This window comes from Heteronotia binoei, chromosome 2, assembly GCF_032191835.1.
Source record: "Heteronotia binoei isolate CCM8104 ecotype False Entrance Well chromosome 2, APGP_CSIRO_Hbin_v1, whole genome shotgun sequence".
NCBI lineage: Eukaryota > Metazoa > Chordata > Lepidosauria > Squamata > Gekkonidae > Heteronotia > Heteronotia binoei.
The window spans coordinates 63,276,508-63,297,759 of record NC_083224.1 but is presented as its reverse complement, the minus strand read 5'-3'; the positions used below and the strand labels follow the sequence as shown (position 1 = coordinate 63,297,759).

General features: G+C 41.1%; 1 protein-coding gene across 1 annotated transcript in view; it reads right to left on the bottom strand.

The window, feature by feature from the left end:
- Positions 1 to 320: 320 nt before the first annotated feature.
- The window catches only part of PTPN22 (protein tyrosine phosphatase non-receptor type 22), a 55,948-nt gene continuing 35,016 nt past the window's right edge, over positions 321 to 21,252 (bottom strand). Inside the window, exons 12-21 of the mRNA XM_060231205.1 lie at positions 20,493 to 20,569; positions 18,508 to 19,199; positions 17,019 to 17,099; positions 16,754 to 16,884; positions 15,878 to 15,905; positions 15,219 to 15,299; positions 4,240 to 4,340; positions 2,417 to 2,447; positions 1,294 to 1,365; positions 321 to 436 (exon numbers count right to left, since the gene is read on the bottom strand). Of these exons, the coding sequence (XP_060087188.1) occupies positions 372 to 436; positions 1,294 to 1,365; positions 2,417 to 2,447; positions 4,240 to 4,340; positions 15,219 to 15,299; positions 15,878 to 15,905; positions 16,754 to 16,884; positions 17,019 to 17,099; positions 18,508 to 19,199; positions 20,493 to 20,569 (1,359 nt within the window). The 3' untranslated portion in view covers positions 321 to 371. The remainder of the gene's footprint in view (positions 437 to 1,293; positions 1,366 to 2,416; positions 2,448 to 4,239; positions 4,341 to 15,218; positions 15,300 to 15,877; positions 15,906 to 16,753; positions 16,885 to 17,018; positions 17,100 to 18,507; positions 19,200 to 20,492; positions 20,570 to 21,252) is intronic.

Below are 21,252 nucleotides of genomic sequence, written 5' to 3'. Positions count from 1 at the left end.
AAATAACTACGATCCAGAGCTCTTTCTCATCTAAACAGTACTATGGTTTGTCTTTACATCTTAGACAGGGGTCAAGATCTTCAGGATTCTGGGCAGGGCTGAGCCCAAACATCTCTCTTTATAGAAATTTTTAAAAACAGTGCTGAAGAAACAGTCCACTGAAAATGAGAACAGGAACCAAGCACTAACAAAGCATTTGGTTCCCATTTATGATGGTTGCTATCCAGGTCAATTGACAGGTGAAATTGTACTGTATTCAGTTGACAGAGAATCCATATTCTGTGTTCTTGTTGTTGAAATTGTGATCTCATTGAGAAGAATAGATGAATAAGGCAGGTCTGCAAGGGGCAGAAAGTATCTTTGAAGATCTACTAAATATTCCAGTTTGGTGGTGGATCTCTTGGTCCTTTGGGTTTTGAAAATCGGTTTGCAAAGCCTGAAACATAAAATCAAGAAAATGCTGAGCAATGTTTACAAAATTCTATATGAGGCCAGAGTGTGTAAGGATAAGAGTACTATGAAGCAGCAATTAACATGAGTGATAATCAGGACAAATGTACAATTAAGCTAATGCCGAGTGTGAAGAAGCACAAAAAGACATGTCTCTAAACCACTCAGTCTAGAGTGGTCTTATTAAAGATTGTGTGATTATTCAAGTAGTTTGAAATCCTGTAGTAATAATTTTACAACACTTTCCATGCACTGTTTCCTGATCTAAGCTGAACAAACAAATTAACCTTTTTTAAAATTTTAGCACAGCAAGAACTAAAATGAATGTTATACTTAATACCAAGATGAAGAAAGTGTAAAAGCAAAGTGTACTTTTGCAAGGATTTCTCACAGTATTTGCAACAGTTGTTTTCTCTCTTTGCTGCAACACCAATTTCCCCCAGCTGTCTTCCATCCCTGAATGACTGCAGCCAATCAGGAATAACAACATAAAAGCAATAGGATTACAGTGCCTGGAAGCAATCAGAGTCCCCTATGTGACACTATGAATAGGTATAATGGAGGGAGGTGCCAGGATACCACCACTATAAGCACAGGATTAAAACCAACATAAATCCCCTGTTAGGAGGACTGGTTTTTGCCGTGTCTTCTCAAACTTGTCTAAGCACCTAGGATTTCAGCAATACTCAATGGCAAAAAGGAGAACTGTGTGGAATTACTTGGCAACTGGCTTCTTTAAGATGGCTCTGGCCGCAACTAGAGGTTTTAAACTGCTCATAGCAAATAGGCATGGAACCCTGGGGTGGGGGAAAACCCCAACAACCTTATTTAAAACATACATACCAAAGCTCAAGATGGAGTGACTGAATTGGTTAGGTTCTGGTGGTTGCACTAGTGAAGATGGACCACAGATGTCTAGAGAAACAGTGGAAGACTTTAGGCAAAGGCTGATTGATGCATGTAAACATATAGGTTTTATGCAATATTGTGCTTGTTATGAGATGAAGCTCCGCACATGGAGTTAACTATCCCTCACCATACATCCTAGAGCCAATTGTACTGTTTCTCTTCATCCTTCTCACCTTTCCTTCATCAAACAGGCTGTACTAACTTTGACCCTCTTCCTCTCTCCCACTGTCTATGCTACTGCCACTGCCACTTCTCGCCCTTCCAGGCCAACTGCCCAGCATTGCCATTTTTGCCTTTCTGACCATGGCAAGGATTTGTTAGAGTACAAGCATTAGAAGAGGAAATGGTCTGTAGCAGCAAATACTTTCTATCAGCAAAGCATTAAAAGTGCCTTAGCATCCATGAGGCTTATTTGTTTGTTTATTAAACTTATATCCTACACTATCTCATGAGTGGGCTCAGGGAGGCTCATTATTGTAGATCAGTGCAAGAATGTTTGTCATCAGCTACAAAGCACTGAATTTTAAATAAGCATGTTTGTCCACGAGGTTTTGTGCTTCTCCCTCCCCCACCCCAGAGTTGGTCTAAACTTATGGAGAATGGAGAGAACTCACAACATGAGGGCCCCAATCCATATAGTGAGCACAGCTAAGCATTATGATTAGGAAGCTTACCATGGGGATATTGATTCCTCACTGGGGACCATAATGTGTAGTCCAGCTTTTAAACAAAAGCTTCTCTTTTTTTGTACAAAGTATCTAATTCCTATTTATACAAAATGAATGGGAAGCCACAGCAGACATCATACTAACAATCTGCATTCTCTGTCCAGTTAAGAGTCTGCAGAGAAATGTATATCTTTAATTCCTGTTTTCAAAATCCTTAAGATGGCCAATGGAAGATAACATAATAGCATAACAGGTTTTTATCCAACCTCTACACTACTGAGTGCCCTCAGTTTCCAACAAAATGATTAAAGGTTATGGTTCTTTGGCATCTCATAGTCTGAACCATAGTACCACACTGTGCCAACAGTCTCAATATTCTAAAGACTTACTGTTTTTTACATTTCGTAAGATTTTCAAGCTCTGTAAAAAAAGAGAGAGAGAGAAGCTGAGAAAGCATTAAGCATTGATTTGAGAAAGGATATGTAAAAGTGAACTAAGATCACCCTCCCTTTTCACAGCACAAGCTAATACAATAGGGCAAAGTATATCTTCTCAAAATGACAAGATGTGATAGGGAAGGTAGGGCCTATTCTGATAAGGATTAGCACATAGACCAAATTGATATGAAAACTCTTTTTCACTTTCCAGAATAATAGGATTGCAAGAGGAAGGATGGAACTTCAGGTAGGAAAGAATCACCCACACTGTCCTGATATTAAAAAGACAGGCAACTTGTAGCCCAAGCATAGCTCAAAGCCAATTCGTAACTGAGGGCCTTACTGTTATGTCTTCCCTGGGCACTGTCAACTAGACATGTTGCAAGACTCATACTTCGAGCTCTGTTCTCAGGAGTACAGGGTCCAATTCAGATTGGGATCTCAGAAAAAAGGATTTTAATCCTCCCCACACATGCCATACACTTTTTTTCCAACTTGAAATGGCTCCATGAATTTGCTATTTGACTTCCTGAGGAAACTTTTATGTACTTAGGTACAAATGCGTTTTCTCAGAGAAGCAAATAGTGGCTCCCTGGGGGCATTTCAGGTCAGGAAAATGGCATGGTGGAGAAGGCTTCATTCGCTTTTCCCCACACACCACAGTCCTCATCCAAACTGGGACCCTGCATGTCTGGAAACTAAGTTCCAAGCATGGAACTCATAGCACAAGTCTGATCAACAGGATCCAGGCTAGACCCAACGAAATTAAATCATATAGTCAGGCCTTGAGTACCTTAGCAATTTCCTAAAAAGTGTTTTATCACAGTGATTTGCCTAATTATAAAACTAAGTTGCAGATTTTGAAGGTTCATATCTGTTTCTCTGTCTTGCTTAGAGCTCCCCCTAGTAATATCAATAAGAAATATCCCAGGTTTTTACTTTATCAGGTAGGATCTTTTCTCTCCTTGTACACTGCATAATTGCTGGCATCACCATCCTCCCTGCAAAACAGACAGAAATCCCTGGCTTTCTCTGACTAATCCCTCTTCTGTTCCTTATATGCAGTCTCTTGGCAGGTCATGTCACTTTTCTCTTCACAGCATTGTAAAAATATAGGCCCTTCCTCTGCTCACCTGGCAAAAATTCTGTCTCCATGCTCGTGCCTTGATGCTTGCAACCTCTTCCTCTTCAGACTTTAATTAGTGTACCCCACCTATCTCTAGCACTCTGACACTAAATAATTTACCTTGCTCTTCATTAGATTCATATGCTGGAATGGTCCTCCTTAAAGCCCTACACTAGCTTCTGGTCATGTCCTGAATCCAACAGAAACCACTCATCCTTACCTTCCAACCTCCCACCCCTGTCAGCTTCCCCCACCATCACTCCATTCTCTTACTGTCATATGCCTCTCTGTGTAACTTTCATCTCTGCTAGTTCCACATCCCTTAGCCATCCACAGATTTCCTGGTCATTCAAGAAAATATATCCTTTCTGCTGTCCTTCAGATCTAAAACTACCTATTACACTTGTCATGATCCTAGGCTAGTAAGGCTTACAGGCTCCAGGGAAGCCTGTTCTTGATCTGTTTGTCACCACCTTCACCTTCCTCCAATTCCTTTATTATCTCCCTTATGTCAGATTTTATATTTTAAGTGCATCAAGGCAGGGATCTGGCTTCTTGTGCTCTGTAAAGTACCCTCACACATTGATGGAGCAAAATATTCACAATCTCCCTCTCTTCTGTCTCTTCTTTTTTGTTTTGTTTTGTATACCTTACTCCTCTTGAAGCATTTTGTTTCCTTTGATGACTTGTCAGATGCTTTACTCCCAGAGTCTCCAGGTTTCACAATATTGTTCCAAACAGATGGCAGACCTAGGAAAACAAAATACACTCAGCAAACAACAACCATAATAATTGCTATGAGGGGGCTTACTCATGCAGACAGGCAATCCCTCTTCCCCCTACTACTCATTCAATCCCTCCATTTTATTATGTGGACAATTCTCAATATGAACTGGGTTATACTTGAGGATCAAAAACTGCATTTATATTTTAAAGCCTCTTACCTATAGTTTGGATAACTTCCCTTCCTTATTTAATGTGCATTACTATAATTTACAAGTTATGCATCACATCATTCCAGGTAAACAGTCCCCCAGTTGCCTAACCTGAATGCTTAGCCACAGGACCTATGAAGAATTCTGGATGCTAGCCCATTATGATATGGCTGGTGAAAGCATGTACCCCACCCACATAAACTTTCTTTATTATATCTCCATTCATGCAACATCCATTTTATTCATTCTTCTTTTTTGAGCCCTGGTGAAACTGACAACATCAGGGGATGGCCTTTGATAGTTTTCTCACTGTGAAACTGAAGTATCAGTGCACCCATAGAGAACTATATGCAGCTTTGGAGGCAGAATAATGCTGTGAAATTGACAAAGGTTTCGTCATTACTTTGTCAGTTTCACAAAACAGTGGAGGACCCAGAGGAGAGCAAGTGGTGATGCTGTACCTGTCAATGGATATGGGAATGGAGGAAGTATTGAGTCAGGGAACTGGGATATTTAATTATGACCACTTCCATGAAGACACTTTCATACAGGTGGAGAAATAAAAACATGGAAGAAGGCAATCTATAGAAACCTATGAAAAATAAATATATTCAGAGCTGCAAGGACATTGTACACGCAGCTATGGAAGCAAGATAAAATACCAGAAAAATGTGACTGGATTTTAAAAGTTATGTCATGGAGTGAAATGGACAAACATACAAGAATCTTAAAAGACTATGATTTGGAGAAGTTTAGAAAGGAATGGGAGAAATTTCAAAAATATGTTGAAAAACAATGGAAAGTAAAGGGACATTTAGTGATTTTTGATAATAGATGAATTGAGTGGAACAATGGACTAAAGTTTACAAAGGGAAAATTTTTCCTTTGAAAAATGAAGATGAACTTATAGAGTTGACTTTTCTTATTTTATATTTTTATTTCTTCTGTATTGATATAAGGTTCTAAAATGGAGATTCTTGATTTGTTAAGTTACCTTGTTGGGTTTTTTTAATTTTAAGTAAACACCGGTGCGGGTCAAGAAAAAGGGAGGGAAGAGAAGGGGGGAAAAGCTATGTATTGTTTTTATTTTGTATTATTTTTAAAATTTCTTATAGATTTCTATAACAATATATTGCAAATTAATACAATTGTTTTAAAGAAAAAAATAAATATATTCAGTAGCTGACAAACTAGGGAAGGTTGAAATGCAATTATAAGCTCCATGTATGATAACCCATCTATTTTTTATTTAAAAAACCAACCCTAACACATAATGTAAATAGCATTTCTGGTCTTTCATACATGCCCATTACAGCAGGTGAGAGACTCAAAAGTACCTTAAAGCACCAATTGTAAAATCTGTTTGGGAGAGCATATGACTATTTTCATGATTTGCAGAAGCAAGAAGTAATGTCACCAAATAAATGGCTGTTATTGTCTTCATCTACAGCCTGATTGATACTGAGGTTTCTCCATGGGATCCTGTATGTAAAGTGCCCCAGTCTGTATTTTTAAAATTGTGAGTGAAGTTATTAGAAGTGCAAGGTGGCAAAGGAAATAACCTTCATCTTGCCTAATCCCCTGTAGCAAAGTGGTGTAGTCCCAGTGTTTTCTTTCTAAATGTTCAGAAGCCAGTTCCTGCTACAAACTCATGCCCTTCTTATTCTTACATTTGGGAGTGACAAGCTGTAGTTAACTGGCTGGCATCTACCTTTCTACAGATGGGAAGTTTCCCATCCATGAGTGTGACATTCTTGCCTCCCACCTCCTCCTGTACTTCCTGTGCAGGGGGAGGGCAACATACAAATACCACCCCCCCCCCCCGACAGAAATCTGTCAACCCATGGAAACACTTTAGTGGATCCAAGACCATCAGTATTAAGGAAAAGGCAATCTTTGCACAATCAGTGCTATTTTTATTTATTAAATGGTTTACATATTCCATAACTTAACCCTAAAGTTCAAAAAACATTCTGGTGCTAAACCCTGCTAAATCCTGACTCTTGCAAACCCAAATGTTCTTTCTCTCTCATTTGAACTGTAGTATGCCTCAGGAAGGCAGCAAGATGAATGAAGTGTCTGAATTGCATGTAGGATAACACTATGTAATAGATAACTCCTTAAAAACTGCTGGGCTGGTTAAAGAAAGGGTGTCAAACATATGGCCTGGGGGCCAAATCAGGCCCCTGGAAAGCTCCTATTAGGCCCCTGAGCAACTGCTCTTCTGCTTCCTTCTCCCTCTCTCTTGCTTCCTTCTGCATCTCAGTTTGATTTGCAATGCTTGCTCAATCTCACAGGAGCTACAGAGCAAAACCTTGATTTTCTCCATTGATTGAGGCTCCTCCCCCTCCTGGTCCCCTGGGGAGGGAGGGAAAGAGCCAGAGCTTCCTTTGCCCAGTTCCCTGGATCCCATGGGAGAAATACAAAGAAAGCACCTTTAAGACCAACAAGTGCTAATGTTTTAAACATGTTTGCTGTAAAAAAAAAGCAGGTTCATGTTTTAAAAAATTACAAGCATCATTTTTCCATAAGGAAGGACAACACACACCAAGACTGACAACCTCTGAAGATGGCATGATAGAGCTATTGTTGCTTGTAGTGTGCACACTCATTTTTTCTGCCCACCTTTCCTCAGTATAGACTCTCTGTGGTGCTTCAGACACCTCCAAACCCTGTCTGATCAAAACTGCAAATGGAATGAAAGAAATGAGTGTGTACAACATGAGCAATGATGACTCTATCACATCACATTCACACCACTGTCTCTCATTTGGAACATCCTGGAACAGTTGGTCTTGGACCAAGTTCCTTTTTTCCCTTTTTCATCTCCAGATTATTCATTACCTTTTGACTCATTTCTCCAAGATAATTCAATGTGTAATTAACATTAAAGTGCACTGAGGCTTCTATGGTTCTATGGCAGATTGCTTGATCATATGCATTCATCGCTGTGTCACAGAATACAATACAGGCAAAGAGCTGAGGAATGAGCCAGAGACATCCCTCTTTTCATCTTCTGCTGCATTGATACTTCTACACTCATTATCAACAGTGTTATCCCAGTTTTTACTGCTTTGACTGTCTAACTTTTTTTCACTTCAGAAGATGCATCTTTAACTTTAATTAAGAACATAAGAGAATCCATGTTGGATCAGGCCAATGGCCCATCCAGTCCAACACTCTGTGTCACACAGTGGCCAAAAAAATTATATATATACACAAATATATACTGTGGCTAATAGCCACTGATGGACCTCTGCTCCATATTTTTGTCTAACCCCCTCCTGAAGCTGACTATGCTTGTAGCCACCACCACCACCTGTGGCAGTGAATTCCACATGTTAATCACCCTTTCGGTGAAGAAGTACTTCCTTTTATCCATTTTAACCTGACTGCTCAGCAATTTCACCGAATGCCCATGAGTTCTTGTATTATGAGAAAGGGAGAAAAGTACTTCTTTCTCTACTTTCTCCATTCCATGCATAATCTTGTAAACCTCTATCATGTCACCCCACAGTCGACGTTTCTCCAAGCTAAAGAGCCCCAAGCGTTTTAACCTTTCTTCATAGGGAAAGTGTTCCAAGCCTTTAATCATTCTAGTTGCCCTTTTCTGGACTTTTTCCAATGCTATAATATCCTTTTTGAGGTGCGGCGGCCAGAATTGTACACAGTATTCCAAATGAGACCGCATCATCGATTTATACAGGGGCATTATGATACTGGTTGATTTGTTTTCCATTCCCTTCCTAATAATTCCCAGCATGGCGTTTGCCCTTTTTATTGCAATTGCTCACTGTCTTGACATTTTCAGTGAGTTATCTACCACGACCCCAAGATCTCTCTCTTGGTCAGTCTGTGCCAGTTCACACCCCATCAACTTGTATTTGTAGCTGGTATTTTTGGCCCCAATGTGCATTACTTTGCACTTGGCAACATTGAACCTCATCTGCCACGTTGACACCCACTCACCCAGGCTCAACAGATCCCTTTGAAATGCCTCACAATCCTTTCTGGTTCTCACCACCCTGAACAATTTAGTGTCATCTGCAAACTTGGCCAATTCACTGCTTACTCCCAACTCCAAATCATTTATGAACAAGTTAAAGAGCATGGGACACAGTACTGAGCCCTGGGGCACCCCACTGCTTACCGTCCTCCACAGCAAAGACTGCCCATTTATACTCACTCTCTGTTTCCTATTAATTAGCCAGTTTTTGATCCACAAGAGGACCTGTCCTTTTACTCCATGACTCTCAAGCTTTCTAAGGAGCCTTTGATGAGGAACTTTATCAAAAGCTTTCTGAAGTCAAGGTAAACAACATCTATCGGGTCTCCTTTGTCCACATGTTTGTTCAACCCCTCAAAGAAATGTAACAGGTTAGTGAGGCAAGATCTTCCCTTACAGAACCCATGCTGAGTCTTCCTCAATAACTCGTGTTCATCAATGTGCCTACTCATTCTGTCCTTGATAATGGTTTCTACCAACTTTCCCGGTATTGAAGTCAGACTGACTGGCCTGTAATTTCCCGGATCTCCTCTGGAACCCTTTTTAAAGATGGGGGTGACATTTGCTACCTTCCAGTCCTCAGGAACAGAGGCAGATTTCAATGAAAGATTACATATTTTTGTCAGAAGATCCACAAGTTCAACTTTGAGTTCTTTCAGAACTCTTGGATGTATGCCATCCGGACTTGGTGACTTATTAGTTTTTAATTTGTCTTTCAGCTGTAGGACCATGTGACGGTAATGAATGGGTTAACAAGAAAACTAAGGATGCATAGAGCCTGCATCAGATGACCTGAGGGTGGGGGCCAGAGTGCTCAGAACTCTCAGAGGTGATTGACAGCTAACGGCTGAGGAGAGCAGTTAGTGACAGACAGAGTCTGAAGGAGACTGCTGAAGAGAGCAGTTGGTCTGAGAAGGAGCTGAGACAGGAGCTGAGGGGAGTCTTCGAGAGAAGCAAAGCTCACTGTTCACTCTATAAAGACAGCCAAGGGGCTGTGTGTGACTAAAGGAGAGTCACAGTAAAAGACCTGAGAGGTCACAGACACAGAGACACTTCTCTTAAGAGCTAAAGAGGTGGTTGAGGGAAAGATGTGGGTCTAGAAGTCTGAAGGGCTGGGAGAAGAGTCACCAATCGACTTAAGGGACTTGGCACATTATACCGAAGAGGCCAACCCAGAATAGTGTTGGAGAGTGAAAGCTGTATGATCTGTGAAACCTGAGAGACCTAAGTAAACTAGATATTATAGAGCCTGAACTATGAAGAAACTGTTAACTGCTTGAGATACAATATAGCCCATGTATATATTTCCCATTCCCCAGTTGAAGACTGTGTGTGTACGTTAATAAATTTCTGTGTTTCACTTTAAAGTTCTCTGGTGCCAGTATATTGGGAAAGCTATCAAAGCTGCTGTGGTCCCCTACCTACAAACAGAGTTTATATCCATCTGAAAGCAAAACAAAACCCCCGAAGAGACTAGTATTGAGAAATCCATATTACACCCCCCCCCCTTGAGTCTCATAGTTGTGAGGTAAAATTCAAAAGGAAGAACTGAGACAGAAGAAGGGCTGGGGTAGCCATAAGCTGCATATAGAAGTGATCCAGTGAGACCACGAGGCGCGCTGCTATAGACCACCTCTCTGGTCACCTCAATCTGACTCAGGTCCTTCAACACCCCTTCCAAAATAAGTGGTTCTGGAGCAGGCAAACACTTCTCATCTTCCACAGTGAAGACGGAGGCAAAAAATGCATTCAGCTTCTCAGCAATTTCCCTATCCTCCTTCAGTAATCCTTTTACCCCTTGGTCATCCAAGGGCCCCACTGCCTCCCTGGCTGGTTTCCTGTTTCTAATATATTTGAAGAAATTTTTATTGTTGGTCTTTATGTTTTTTGCAATATGCTCCTCATGGTCCCTTTTTGCCTGCCTGATCACAGTCTTGCATTTGATTTGCCACAGCCTGTGTTCCCTTTTATTAATCTCACTTGGACTAGCTTTCCACTGCTTAAAGGAGTCCTTCTTACTTTTACAGCTTCCATTACTTTGTTTGTTAACCATGCAGGCCTTTTCTTATACCTGTTTGTGCCTTTCCTAACTTCTGGTATATATTTTATCTGAGCTTCTAGGATTGTAGTTTTAAATAGCCTCCAAGCTTCCCCAAGGGTTTTGACTGTATTTACCTTTCCTTTCAGTTTCCTCTTCACATGCCTCCTCATCTCAGAGAATTTACCCCTTTTAAAGTTAAACGTGGTTGTGCTTGTCTTTTGGGGCAACTCTCTATTTATACAAATGGTGAAATCAATAACGTTATGGTCACTGCTCCCATAACGTTACATCTCTCACCAAGTCTTGGGCATTACTTAGGACCAAATCCAGGATCGCTCCACCCCTGGTAGGTTCTGTTACCATCTGCTCCATAGCACAGTCATTGAGAGCATCTAGAAACTCAATCTCTTTCTCTCGACCTGAACACATATTGACCCAATCAATCTGTGGGTAGTTAAAATCACCTATTACGACAAAGTTTTTACGCTTGGCCGGTCTTTAATCCTTCTATCATATTATAATCGTCCTCTTATCTTTTGATTTGGTGGGCGATAACAAACTCCCATAGTTAAATTTCCTTTTGGGCCCTCTATTTCTAGAAGGGAATCTAATTCTTTGACCTCAGTCTTACTGGACTGTATACCCTCTCTGACATACAGAGCCACCCCACCTCCAACCCTTCCCTCCCTATCCTTCCGATATAACTTATATCCAGGAATCATCGTGTCCCACTGATTCTCTTCATTCCACCAAGTTTCTGAAATTTCCAAAATGTCTATGTTTTTCCTCAACACTAAACATTCAAACTCACCAATTTTACTTTGAACACTTCTAGCATTTGTATACAAACATCTATAATTTCCCAGGCAAGTTAGGCCTGCAACCTTCCTCCTGCCGCCTCGAGACTTTGGCAGACGCTCCATACTGTTTGTCACCATCTCAGTGGACAACTCTGATCCATTCTCCATTAGAAAAGTAACAGCTAACCCTTCATCTCTTTGAGATGAGTCCTCCCAAACCAGAGACATTTTATCTCCTGTCGGCTTTCCCCCAAGATTTAGTTTAAAAACTGCTCTGCCACCTTTTTGATTTTAAGCGCCAGCAGCTTGGTTCCATCTGGGGACAAGTGGAGACCGTCTCTTTTGTACAGCTCCCACTTGTTCCAAAAAGCATCCCAGTGCCAAACAAACTTAAACCCTTCCTCCTTACACCATCGTCTCATCCACATTGAGACTTCTAATTTGTGCCTGTCTCTCCAGCCCTGCATGTGGAACAGGTAGCACTTCTGAGAAGGCTACCTTGGAGGTCCTGGCCTTAAGTCTCCTGCCTAGCAGCCTAAATTTTTCCTCCAGGACCTCACGACTGCATTTCCCCACATCGATGGTGCCAACATGCACCACGACCACTGGCTCCTCCCCAGCACTGTCTATCAGCCTATCTACTACACGCGTAATGTCCGCTTCCTTCGCACCAGGCAGGCAAGTCACCATACGGTCAGAACGCGGTTTTGCCACCCAGCTGTCTACTTGCCTAAGGATCGAATCACCAACTACCAAGACCCCCCTTCTCTCCCTGCCCAGGGATGGTTCCTTGGTGAAAAAGGATTCCCGCTCACCAACTGAAGAAGAGGTCCCTTCTGAGGGCGCATTCCCCTTATCCTCAGCACGGCACCGTGTTTCCTCTCGACCCTCATGCTCCCTGGCAGAGCTGCCACGTTCAGAGCAGGGCTCATCTAATGCGTCCCCGAGAGTCTTCCCTGAGTGCCTAACTGACTGTCTCTGCTTCTCCAGGTCAGTCACCTCGGCCTCAAGGGTACGAACTCGTTCCCTGAGGACCAGGAGCTCCTTGCTTCGAGCACACACCCAAGACTTCTGTCCTGTGGGCAGATAGTCATACATGTGACACTCATTGCAAAACACTGGAAAGCCCCCACCCTCCTGCTGGCATTCTACCTTCATGATAGCTTTTTAAAAAAATATACAGTCCCCTTTAAATCTTGTTTGCTTATGTGGCTCCCCTTCTGGAGGATCAACTTACCTTATTGGGAACACAAGGGAAATAGGGATCTGGGTTCCTGGTCTTTACAGAGCCCCCAGGCTAAGAGCCACAGGCCAAGAGCCCTTTAGCTCTCTGGCAAGGCTCAGCTTAATAATGCAAAGAGGGTGGGGAACACAGCCACTCCTAATCAATCAGCAACAATCACCTTCAATCACCTTCACCTTCAGCCCACTCAAACCAAACAGATAGCAGTTCTCCAGCAACCACAAACTTAGAATTTTCAGCAGTCACACAGACTCAGAAATTCTCAGCAACTTCCCCAGCTGCTTAGCCAAACCTCACCCTTATATCACTTATTCTCTGCTCTCTCTCAGAACTCTCTGAAAATCTGATAAAATTATTATCTTAAGTTCCCAGCATAGCCTGGGATGTATTAGAAGAGACTATGTGGCTCTGGGTCAGAAGGTGAAGGAGCTGGGAGTGCAAGTTGTGTTTTCATAAGTTCTTCCTGTAGAAGGCCATGACTTAGGACAGGAAAGAAGAATACTGCAAATAAATGACTGGCTACACAGATGGTGTCATCAGGACAGGTTTGGATTTTTGGACCATGGCTTACACTTTTGAGATGAAGCTCTTCTATTGGGAGATGCTTTGCACCTCATGAAGGCAGGAGGAAAGGTGTTTGCCTTGCGAACCCAATAAGGAGGGCTTTAAACTAAACTGTATGTGGGAGAGAGACAATAATGCAAAGCCTAGTATGATGCCAATAACTGGAGTTAAAAACGCTAAAGTTTTGCAGGGAGTGGCATGTACTCTAGGTAACATTAACTCACAGGTATGTAAGGAAATGAAACCCTCAGGGTGCATAAAACATGGATTCTGATGTCTCTACTACTACTAATGCGCAGAGTATGGGAAACAAGCTTGAGGAACTGGAAGTCCTAATACAGGGATGGGACCATGATCTAATAAGCATTAATGAAACCTAGTGGGATGACACAACTGGAATATTAGGACTGAGGGGTACAACTTATTTAAAAGGGACAGACAAACAAGGAAGAGTAGAGGTGCAACATTATATATGAAGGAAGTATACACTTGGGAGGAAATATGTGAATCTGAGCATGGGAGTTCAGTTGAGAGTCTCTAGGTAAAAGAAAAAAGGAGTAAAAAATAGTGATGTTATGGTGGTGATCTTCTTTAGACCACCAAGCCAAACAGAGGACTTGATGAAATACTTCTAGAACAGATTTCAAAGTTCTTATGGAAAAGGGACACAGTGGCCATGGGATATTTTAATTACCTGGATATCTTGGAAATCCAATCTGCTAAAAAAGAAAGGTCCGGTCAAAAAAATTCCTGAGTTGTCTTGGTGACAACTTCAATGTCTAGAAAGTGGAGAAGGAAGCAAGGGAATCTGCTGTCTTGGACTTGATTCTCACCAACAGAGAAGACCTGGTTGATGAGGTGGAAGTAGTGGGCACCCTGGGTAGTGGTGACCATGTGATTTTGAAATTTACAGTCTTGGGAAAGGGAAAAGCTATATGTAGTCAAACATACAGGTTAGACTTCAGGAAAGCAATTTTTGACAAACTTAGAGAGATGCTGGGTAAAATCCCATGGTCAGAAATACTTAAGGAGAATGGAATTCAAGAGGGGTGGGAATTTCTTATATGTGGAATATTGAAGGCACAATCGCAAACAACTTTTATGAGAAGGAAAACTGGGAGGAGCCTAAAGAAGCCGAGGTGGCTCGATAAACAGGTCTCTAAAGACTTGAGAAACAAAAAAGACACATTTAGGAAATGGAAGGAGGGTCTTATAACCAAGGAAAAAAATAAACAAATCCACCCTGAGCCCGCCTGGGAAACGGCAGAATATAAATTAACCAAATAAATAAAATAATAAAATAGATCTCACCTACAGTACTGTGTTCAGTTTTAGGTACCACATTTTAAGAAAGATATAGACAAGCTGGAATGTGTCCAGAGTAGGGCAACAAAGATGGTGAGGGGTCTGGAGACCAAATCCTACGAGGAAAAGCTGAAGGAGCTGGGTATGTTTAGCCTGGAGAGGAGACGACTGAGAGGTAATATGATGACCATTTTCAAGAACTTGAGGGGCTGTCATATAGAGGATGATGCAGAATTCTTTTCTGTTGCCCCAGAAGGTCAGACCAGAATCAATGGGTTGAAATTAAATCAAAAGAGTTTCCAGCTAAACATTAGGAAGTACTTCCTGACGTTAGAGTGATTCCTCAGTGGTAGACTCTCCTTCCTTAGAGGTTTGTAAACAGAAGCTAGATGGGTATCTGACAGCAATGAGGATCCTGTAAATTAGGCAGATCATGGAAGGAGTGCAGGAAGGGTTGCTTAGTTCTTGTGGCCCTTTCTTACATGCCTAGGGAAATGCTGATTACCACTTTGGAGTCAGTCAGAAATTTTTCTTCAGGTCAATTTGGCAAGGGATCCTGGAGGGTTTTGCTATCTTCTGGGCATGAAGCAGGGATCACTGGGGATGTATGTGTGTAGGGGAGGTATTTGTGAAGTTCCTACATTGTGCAGGGGGTTGGACTAGATCCTGGAGGCCCCTTCCAATTATATGATTCTGTGATTCTTGCGCCAAGGTAGAAACAATGTCAAACTTACATTCCTCATCAGCAAGAATAAAGGACTCAGGGGTTCTTTCAGGCAGTGGGGGAGGGGAAGAAGAGCGATCCCGATGATACTCTATGATGCCACATGTGATAAATGAAACAAAATATTCCATTAGTTCACTTCATATAAAAACCTTTCATCTCAGTACATGCCTGTTAGACTTTCGGTGTTGCCTGCAATCTGAAAGTACAATGGCTCTTTCCTCTTTTTTATGGCTCTTTACTCTTTTGCAACACAAGGAGGAAAGGAGTAACAAAACAACTTTGTCACAACAAACTCACAAAACTTTGTGGGTAAGCCTGTTAAACAAAAGGTTTCCACTAACAATAGATGCAAACAATTCTTACAAAGTATGGGATGTTATGGGATGGAAAGAATAGCCCCATCTTGTTAGATCTCAGAAACTAAGTTGGGTTACTACTTGGATGGGAGACCACCAAGGAAGGTTCTGCAAAGAAAGGCAATGGCAGACCACCTCTGGTTCTCGCTTGCCTTGAAAGCCCCTTGTTGGGATCATCATGTCAGTTGTGATTTGACTGCACTTATTTATGTATTATGATACATTATAATAACAGAATATCTTTTATTATAAAGCAAGCAGCTATGATAATTAGACAGAATAGTTGACAGAACATCAGGAGAATCTGTACCTGATCTTGGTCTCTGCAGCTTCATACTCTGAAAGTCAATAAAAGGAGAATGCTTTATATTCCTTTTAGCCCAACAAGACCATATTTAATGCTTAGTAAGTCTCCAGAACACTTATGTGCTACAGGAGGCAGGTGCACATTTCATTTCTTAGATTTGTATGTACAGAGTGGTTATTGTTTCAGTCTTCCAAAACCACTTCACAGGAAAGGGTCTCATGGCTCAAGGGGTAAGAGTCCTTTAAGGGGTGGAAGAGATTTGATTATTAACAATGAGGCCAACTCATGTCAAGCAACTTTTTCTTTAAGTGTGTTATGTCTACTGAGAGGTTAAATTATTTTTTAAAATTCTGTTTTTAGCACGTAGTGGATAACCAGCTCATATTTCCACTAATATATCCTTCCTTTCTAAATGCTTTCTCATTTCCATGAGCTGTTGCATTGCAGAGTTGAGTGTAGAATTAAGAACCCATGCTGCAATGGATATATGTGTAATTGATGGTGGTAGAGAGTATAAGAGCCTTGAAATGCTTTAGTTGTACAAGTAGTTCAAGATTGCTCTGTTAATGATAAAGATCAAACTTCATATTGTCTATACATGTATTCAATCCTTCATAACTGGATTCATCCTAGTTAGCCATTTTGGCTCCCACTGGGAAAAAAATGATATGCTTCAGCAGCTGTTTCAGTCTTTACTGGTATCTCTAGACTTCCCTCTGCCAGATGATAGAGTCGAAGCTAGTGGAACCTATTATTCAAAATTATTGTCCTAGCTTCAGCTATTGTAATCTCAAGTTAGTATTTACAGCAACTCAGTAATACAAAATAGTAGCCTTTGTCTTTTTCAGAAATCAGTAGACCTATATAGTAATGAACTACCTTGTTTGGCCTCAATCTCACAGAGTCATCAGATAATTTCAGCTGAGGCATTCCATTCCATTCCCTAGATATTCCAATCTTCTCATTCTTGGATAGTGGTTGGTGGGCTGAAATAGTCAATGAAAAGTCATCTGCAGAGTAGAAAACAAAATATATCTTTTATAATCTTCTCGGTAGCAGAAATATCTAAACAATTGATGACAGCCACATCTTAAATGAGTTCTGCCATCAACATAATGATATCTGCTTGGCAATGTGAGCATACCTGCTTCTCCAGGTACAATAAAAGACTCAGGGGTTCTCTCAGGCAGTGGAGGAGGAATGTCTTCATCCAATATGAGAGAATCTGATAATCCAGAAGACTGAAAGTTAGTGGGATTTGGGATGTTTATGAAAATACCTAACTTGCCAAAGTATCAAAAGCCTGAATCTGTCTGTTCTGGTGTTCCTCTACCATGGCTGTATTTTCACACAGATGCTCATACTGCAGCATAATTTTATCGAAGTGGATTATGAATATATGATACTACTTTTTTAGTGTCTCTTTCTAAGTAGCAGGAAACCCAGGGCCATCTATAAACAGGTGAATCAATGAAGGTCTAGCACACTCTGGTAAACTTCTGACACTTCAATATTATTAAAATGTCAGGAGCATGTCAGGGAGACAGTTCACATTTATTGGTATTTAAATGCAAATCATAGCTCTAGAGTGCAATACACATTCCAAATTCTACACTGCAGAAATGTGAAAGCATTCACTTTTTTACCTACTGTTTAAAAAATCTCTGACCACCAGATGGCAATCTTTGTGTCTCAAGTCCCAAACAAGTGCAACTGAGGGATAAGAATAACTGGACTAGGACACCTTATTGTTTTTTACCTTTTCCAATTAATATGGAATTGGAAAATTTGAATCCAGTAGAACCTCAACAAAATTGCCAGGGTATAAGCGTTCAAGAGTCAAAGCTCCCTTTGCCATATTCTTGAAAACGTATACCCTGGGAATCTTGTTTATTTTGAAGGTGCTACTGGACTAGAATCTTGCTTTTGGAGACCAACATGGCTATCCACCTGAAACTAACCTGGAATGATTTCTCTCATTTAAAGCAGAGTATTTTCCAGATCACAGAAATAACGCAGTTGTATGTATGCTCCAAAACATAGCCTCCACTAGAATTATTCAAGTGCTTTGCACTCTTAGGGCATTTTCACATATAAGGCTTAAAAGAGTTCAATTTAAAAAGCAAACTTATATTGGTCAGGATGCTCAATCTCATTACAAATGCCTCTTTTCCACCAATAGCAAGATGTTCATATAAAGAACACAAGAGAAAGAGTCAAAGGCAATTTAAGTTTCATATATGAAAACAGCTAAGATTTCTATTTACCTTCCCTATCTACACCCAAGCCAAGCTCACTCCAGCTTATCAGCGGAGTTTTGCAGAAACCTTAGTGTGAACAACTTGGTAGCAAGATGACCAAAATATGTTAGAAAAGGATTTTGAATGTCTTGTTATTATAATATGCATTGAGGTATTATCTGAGCCATTACTGGTGCAGATATCAATCTGACCCTTAGGTTGAGCCCTATCTTGGTAGGCCACCAGCATTTTCTAGGTCAGTTCCAGAAACTGGAGATAAAAGACATGGTAGGAAAAATTCCCTGGGCACTCATTCAGTCTTTTGGAAACAAAAGATAGTCATGCAAAAAGTTCCCTCACAAGAGCTGGTAACACATAGCCTCTCAAACTTACTCTGGCAAGCTGATTCCACCGCATCCAGCAGCTGGTTATTCTGGGCCTGAGGACTACATTGCAGAGATAGGGGCCTTGTGCTGTCAGAGGGCTGTGCTGTGGAATCCTCAGCAGGTGAAACAGGGGATATAGTTTCATTCAGACTCACAGTAGACTCAGCAAATGTTGGGGAGCATGGGTCATCCGAAGAGAGCGAAGAAAAGTAAGGATCCTCAGTTGACCAAGTACTAGACCAGTGGCGCAAATCCCTATGTATATAATGCTGGGTATGGTTTGATGGCTTATTGGAAAAGGTTTTGTCAACTTGAAGCTTGAGACCAAAAGGAGAGCCTGAGTCCTTTCTGGTCAGTGCTTCGGGTGTTCTCTCAAGAGAGGTCGATTTAGACTGTGACAGAGGGGTCTTTGGATCTAACCTTATCAAGTTTTCACCAGCTGGTCTCAAAGTGAGAGGCAACTTTCCCCAAAAGACACTGTTGAAGTCCAAACTGTGATGTTTATGGAGCGGCTGCTTTGCCAGTGAAGAATTACATTCTGTTGTCATAGTCATGTTTTGGCTGGTGCTGAAGTTCAAGGCTCCGATCGAAAGGGCTTGTCTGACTGGAGAGGCACCCCCTCTGACTCTGCTGTGTGTATCTAAGCCCCAAATATCAAAACTGTGACACTGAGCTTTCTCCTGTTCCTCTTGCACCAAACTAGAAGAAAGGACACAATTTCAGAGATAGAAATAGAAAATCCCTTCTCCTGGCAAAACTCTACACCAACAAGACACAGTCATTTCTGTATTAAGCTATAGTAAACTCTCTTTTCAGCACTTGGATGCTGCTTTGTGCAACATCTTTTCCTATATTTTGTAAAAGCAATATGTCACAAAATGAAGGCCTTCATTTTTGTACAAGTCAATGGGGATATTTATCCACCACTGGAAATGCTTCCACAGGACATGCAATCAGGGCAATCCATGTGATGGCAAGCTGCCAGGGTTGCTACCATACAAAAGCATTTCCAACAGCCTTCCATTTAAAAGGCAGGTTCTTACTAATACCACAGCCCTCAGTTTGCAAGATTGTTAATGACAGAAAGTTTTGGAGGTCATTAATTCATAGGGTCACCATAAGTTGAAAGTGATGTGATAGCACTTCACACACACACACACACACACACACACACACAGATAGTACTAAACACACACACACAAAGATGGAGTAGGAAAAATTAAGGTCCAGCAAGATTAGGTCAAAATAAATAGTTTAACATCAATGACAATTTTTTCATTATTTATTTGCAAAACTTCTGCACAATCAGGGCCACCAGACTAGCTAAAAATTTTAAACAAAACATTATAAAAACAAGTAATAAAACCAATTAAACCTAGAATGACTATATGTAAATGTATACATGCACACACTTATTCAGGACAAGAAGCTTATTGGGGTCATTTAGGGAATGCCAGAGGAAATTTTAAAAGTCTTCATCCTCTGGCAGAACACTGTGACAGAAAGGGACAGAAGAATATCCTATCCCTGGGGAAGAAGTTTCATTATTTTGGTACCATGACCAAGAAGGTCATCTCTTGAGCTGCCACTCATCTAGCTTTAAAAAAATAGGGGCACCCACAGCTGGCCCTCAGAAGATTACTTAGCAGTCAGCTAGATTCATACGGGGTTAGATAGCCCTTAAGGCATGCAGGTCCCAAGTCATGTAAAGCTTGTGACCATTTAAAGGTCAACACCAGCACTCTGATTTGGGCCTGGAAACAAATCAGGAGCCAGTGTAGATAGGACAACACTGGATACCCTACAACTCAGTCCAGTCAGCTTTGTTCTCTAGAAAATCTGGGACACTTGAGCCAAAGTTAAGCACGACTCATTGGTTTCAAGGAGAGGGATCAATATATGTTTAATACATCTGTTGAAATACCACAAGGGCTCAATGTTGCCTGAACTGTGCCCTGTGTTTAAGGAATTTCAGGAGCAAACTTTTTTTACCTGCTCAGTGGTTTATGTAAAGAAGTTTCAGTATGTGAAACTTGGATTGCCTTGGCTGTTCGATGGTTTGCTTCAGTCTGTGGAAAGATAAAGGTATTATTGTAGGTCCTCAAACAGTCTGATGTTAGCTTTCATGGTGGGATAGGTAGGTCAGACCTGAACTCCAAGGCTGAAACCAGTGGAAAGCAGAGTCAATAGACTATTTTTTTAAACTGCTCCTTAATACTTTTGTAAAGTTTTTTTTTTAGTTCATATTTGGTAGAGATGGCAATGAATGATGACTGCAAGTTACAGCAGCTCTCTTGCACAGCTGTATTGACTATGACATGTCCCTTCCTCCTTCCCTCACTGTGCTCCTCATTTCACTGCTGGATTTCACTCAGTACCAGTTTTCCTATTTTGCTCACCATACAAAAGCTGCTGGAAAGCTGCTTCTATGAAGCATGTTAGTTGGCTAGGGTTGTCAAGTGTCTGGAAGAAATCTAGCTTTGTCTCCTCCTGCATCTTTAACTAAAAACAGCATGTGAAACTTTTCATAGAATAGGGACAAACCTCTTCACCTGCTAATACCAAACTGCTGTGAAATCACAGAGAGGTCATCTAGTTGAAAAACTGGCAGCACTACACAATTGCTATGGCAAGTGGCTGCTGGTCCTGCTGCCACACTGAAGATTTCCAACGATTTCTATGTAGCAGTTGCCATATGAGAATTGTCCGTTGATTGACTGGTACAGACACTGGGAAAAGAGATCAGACACTT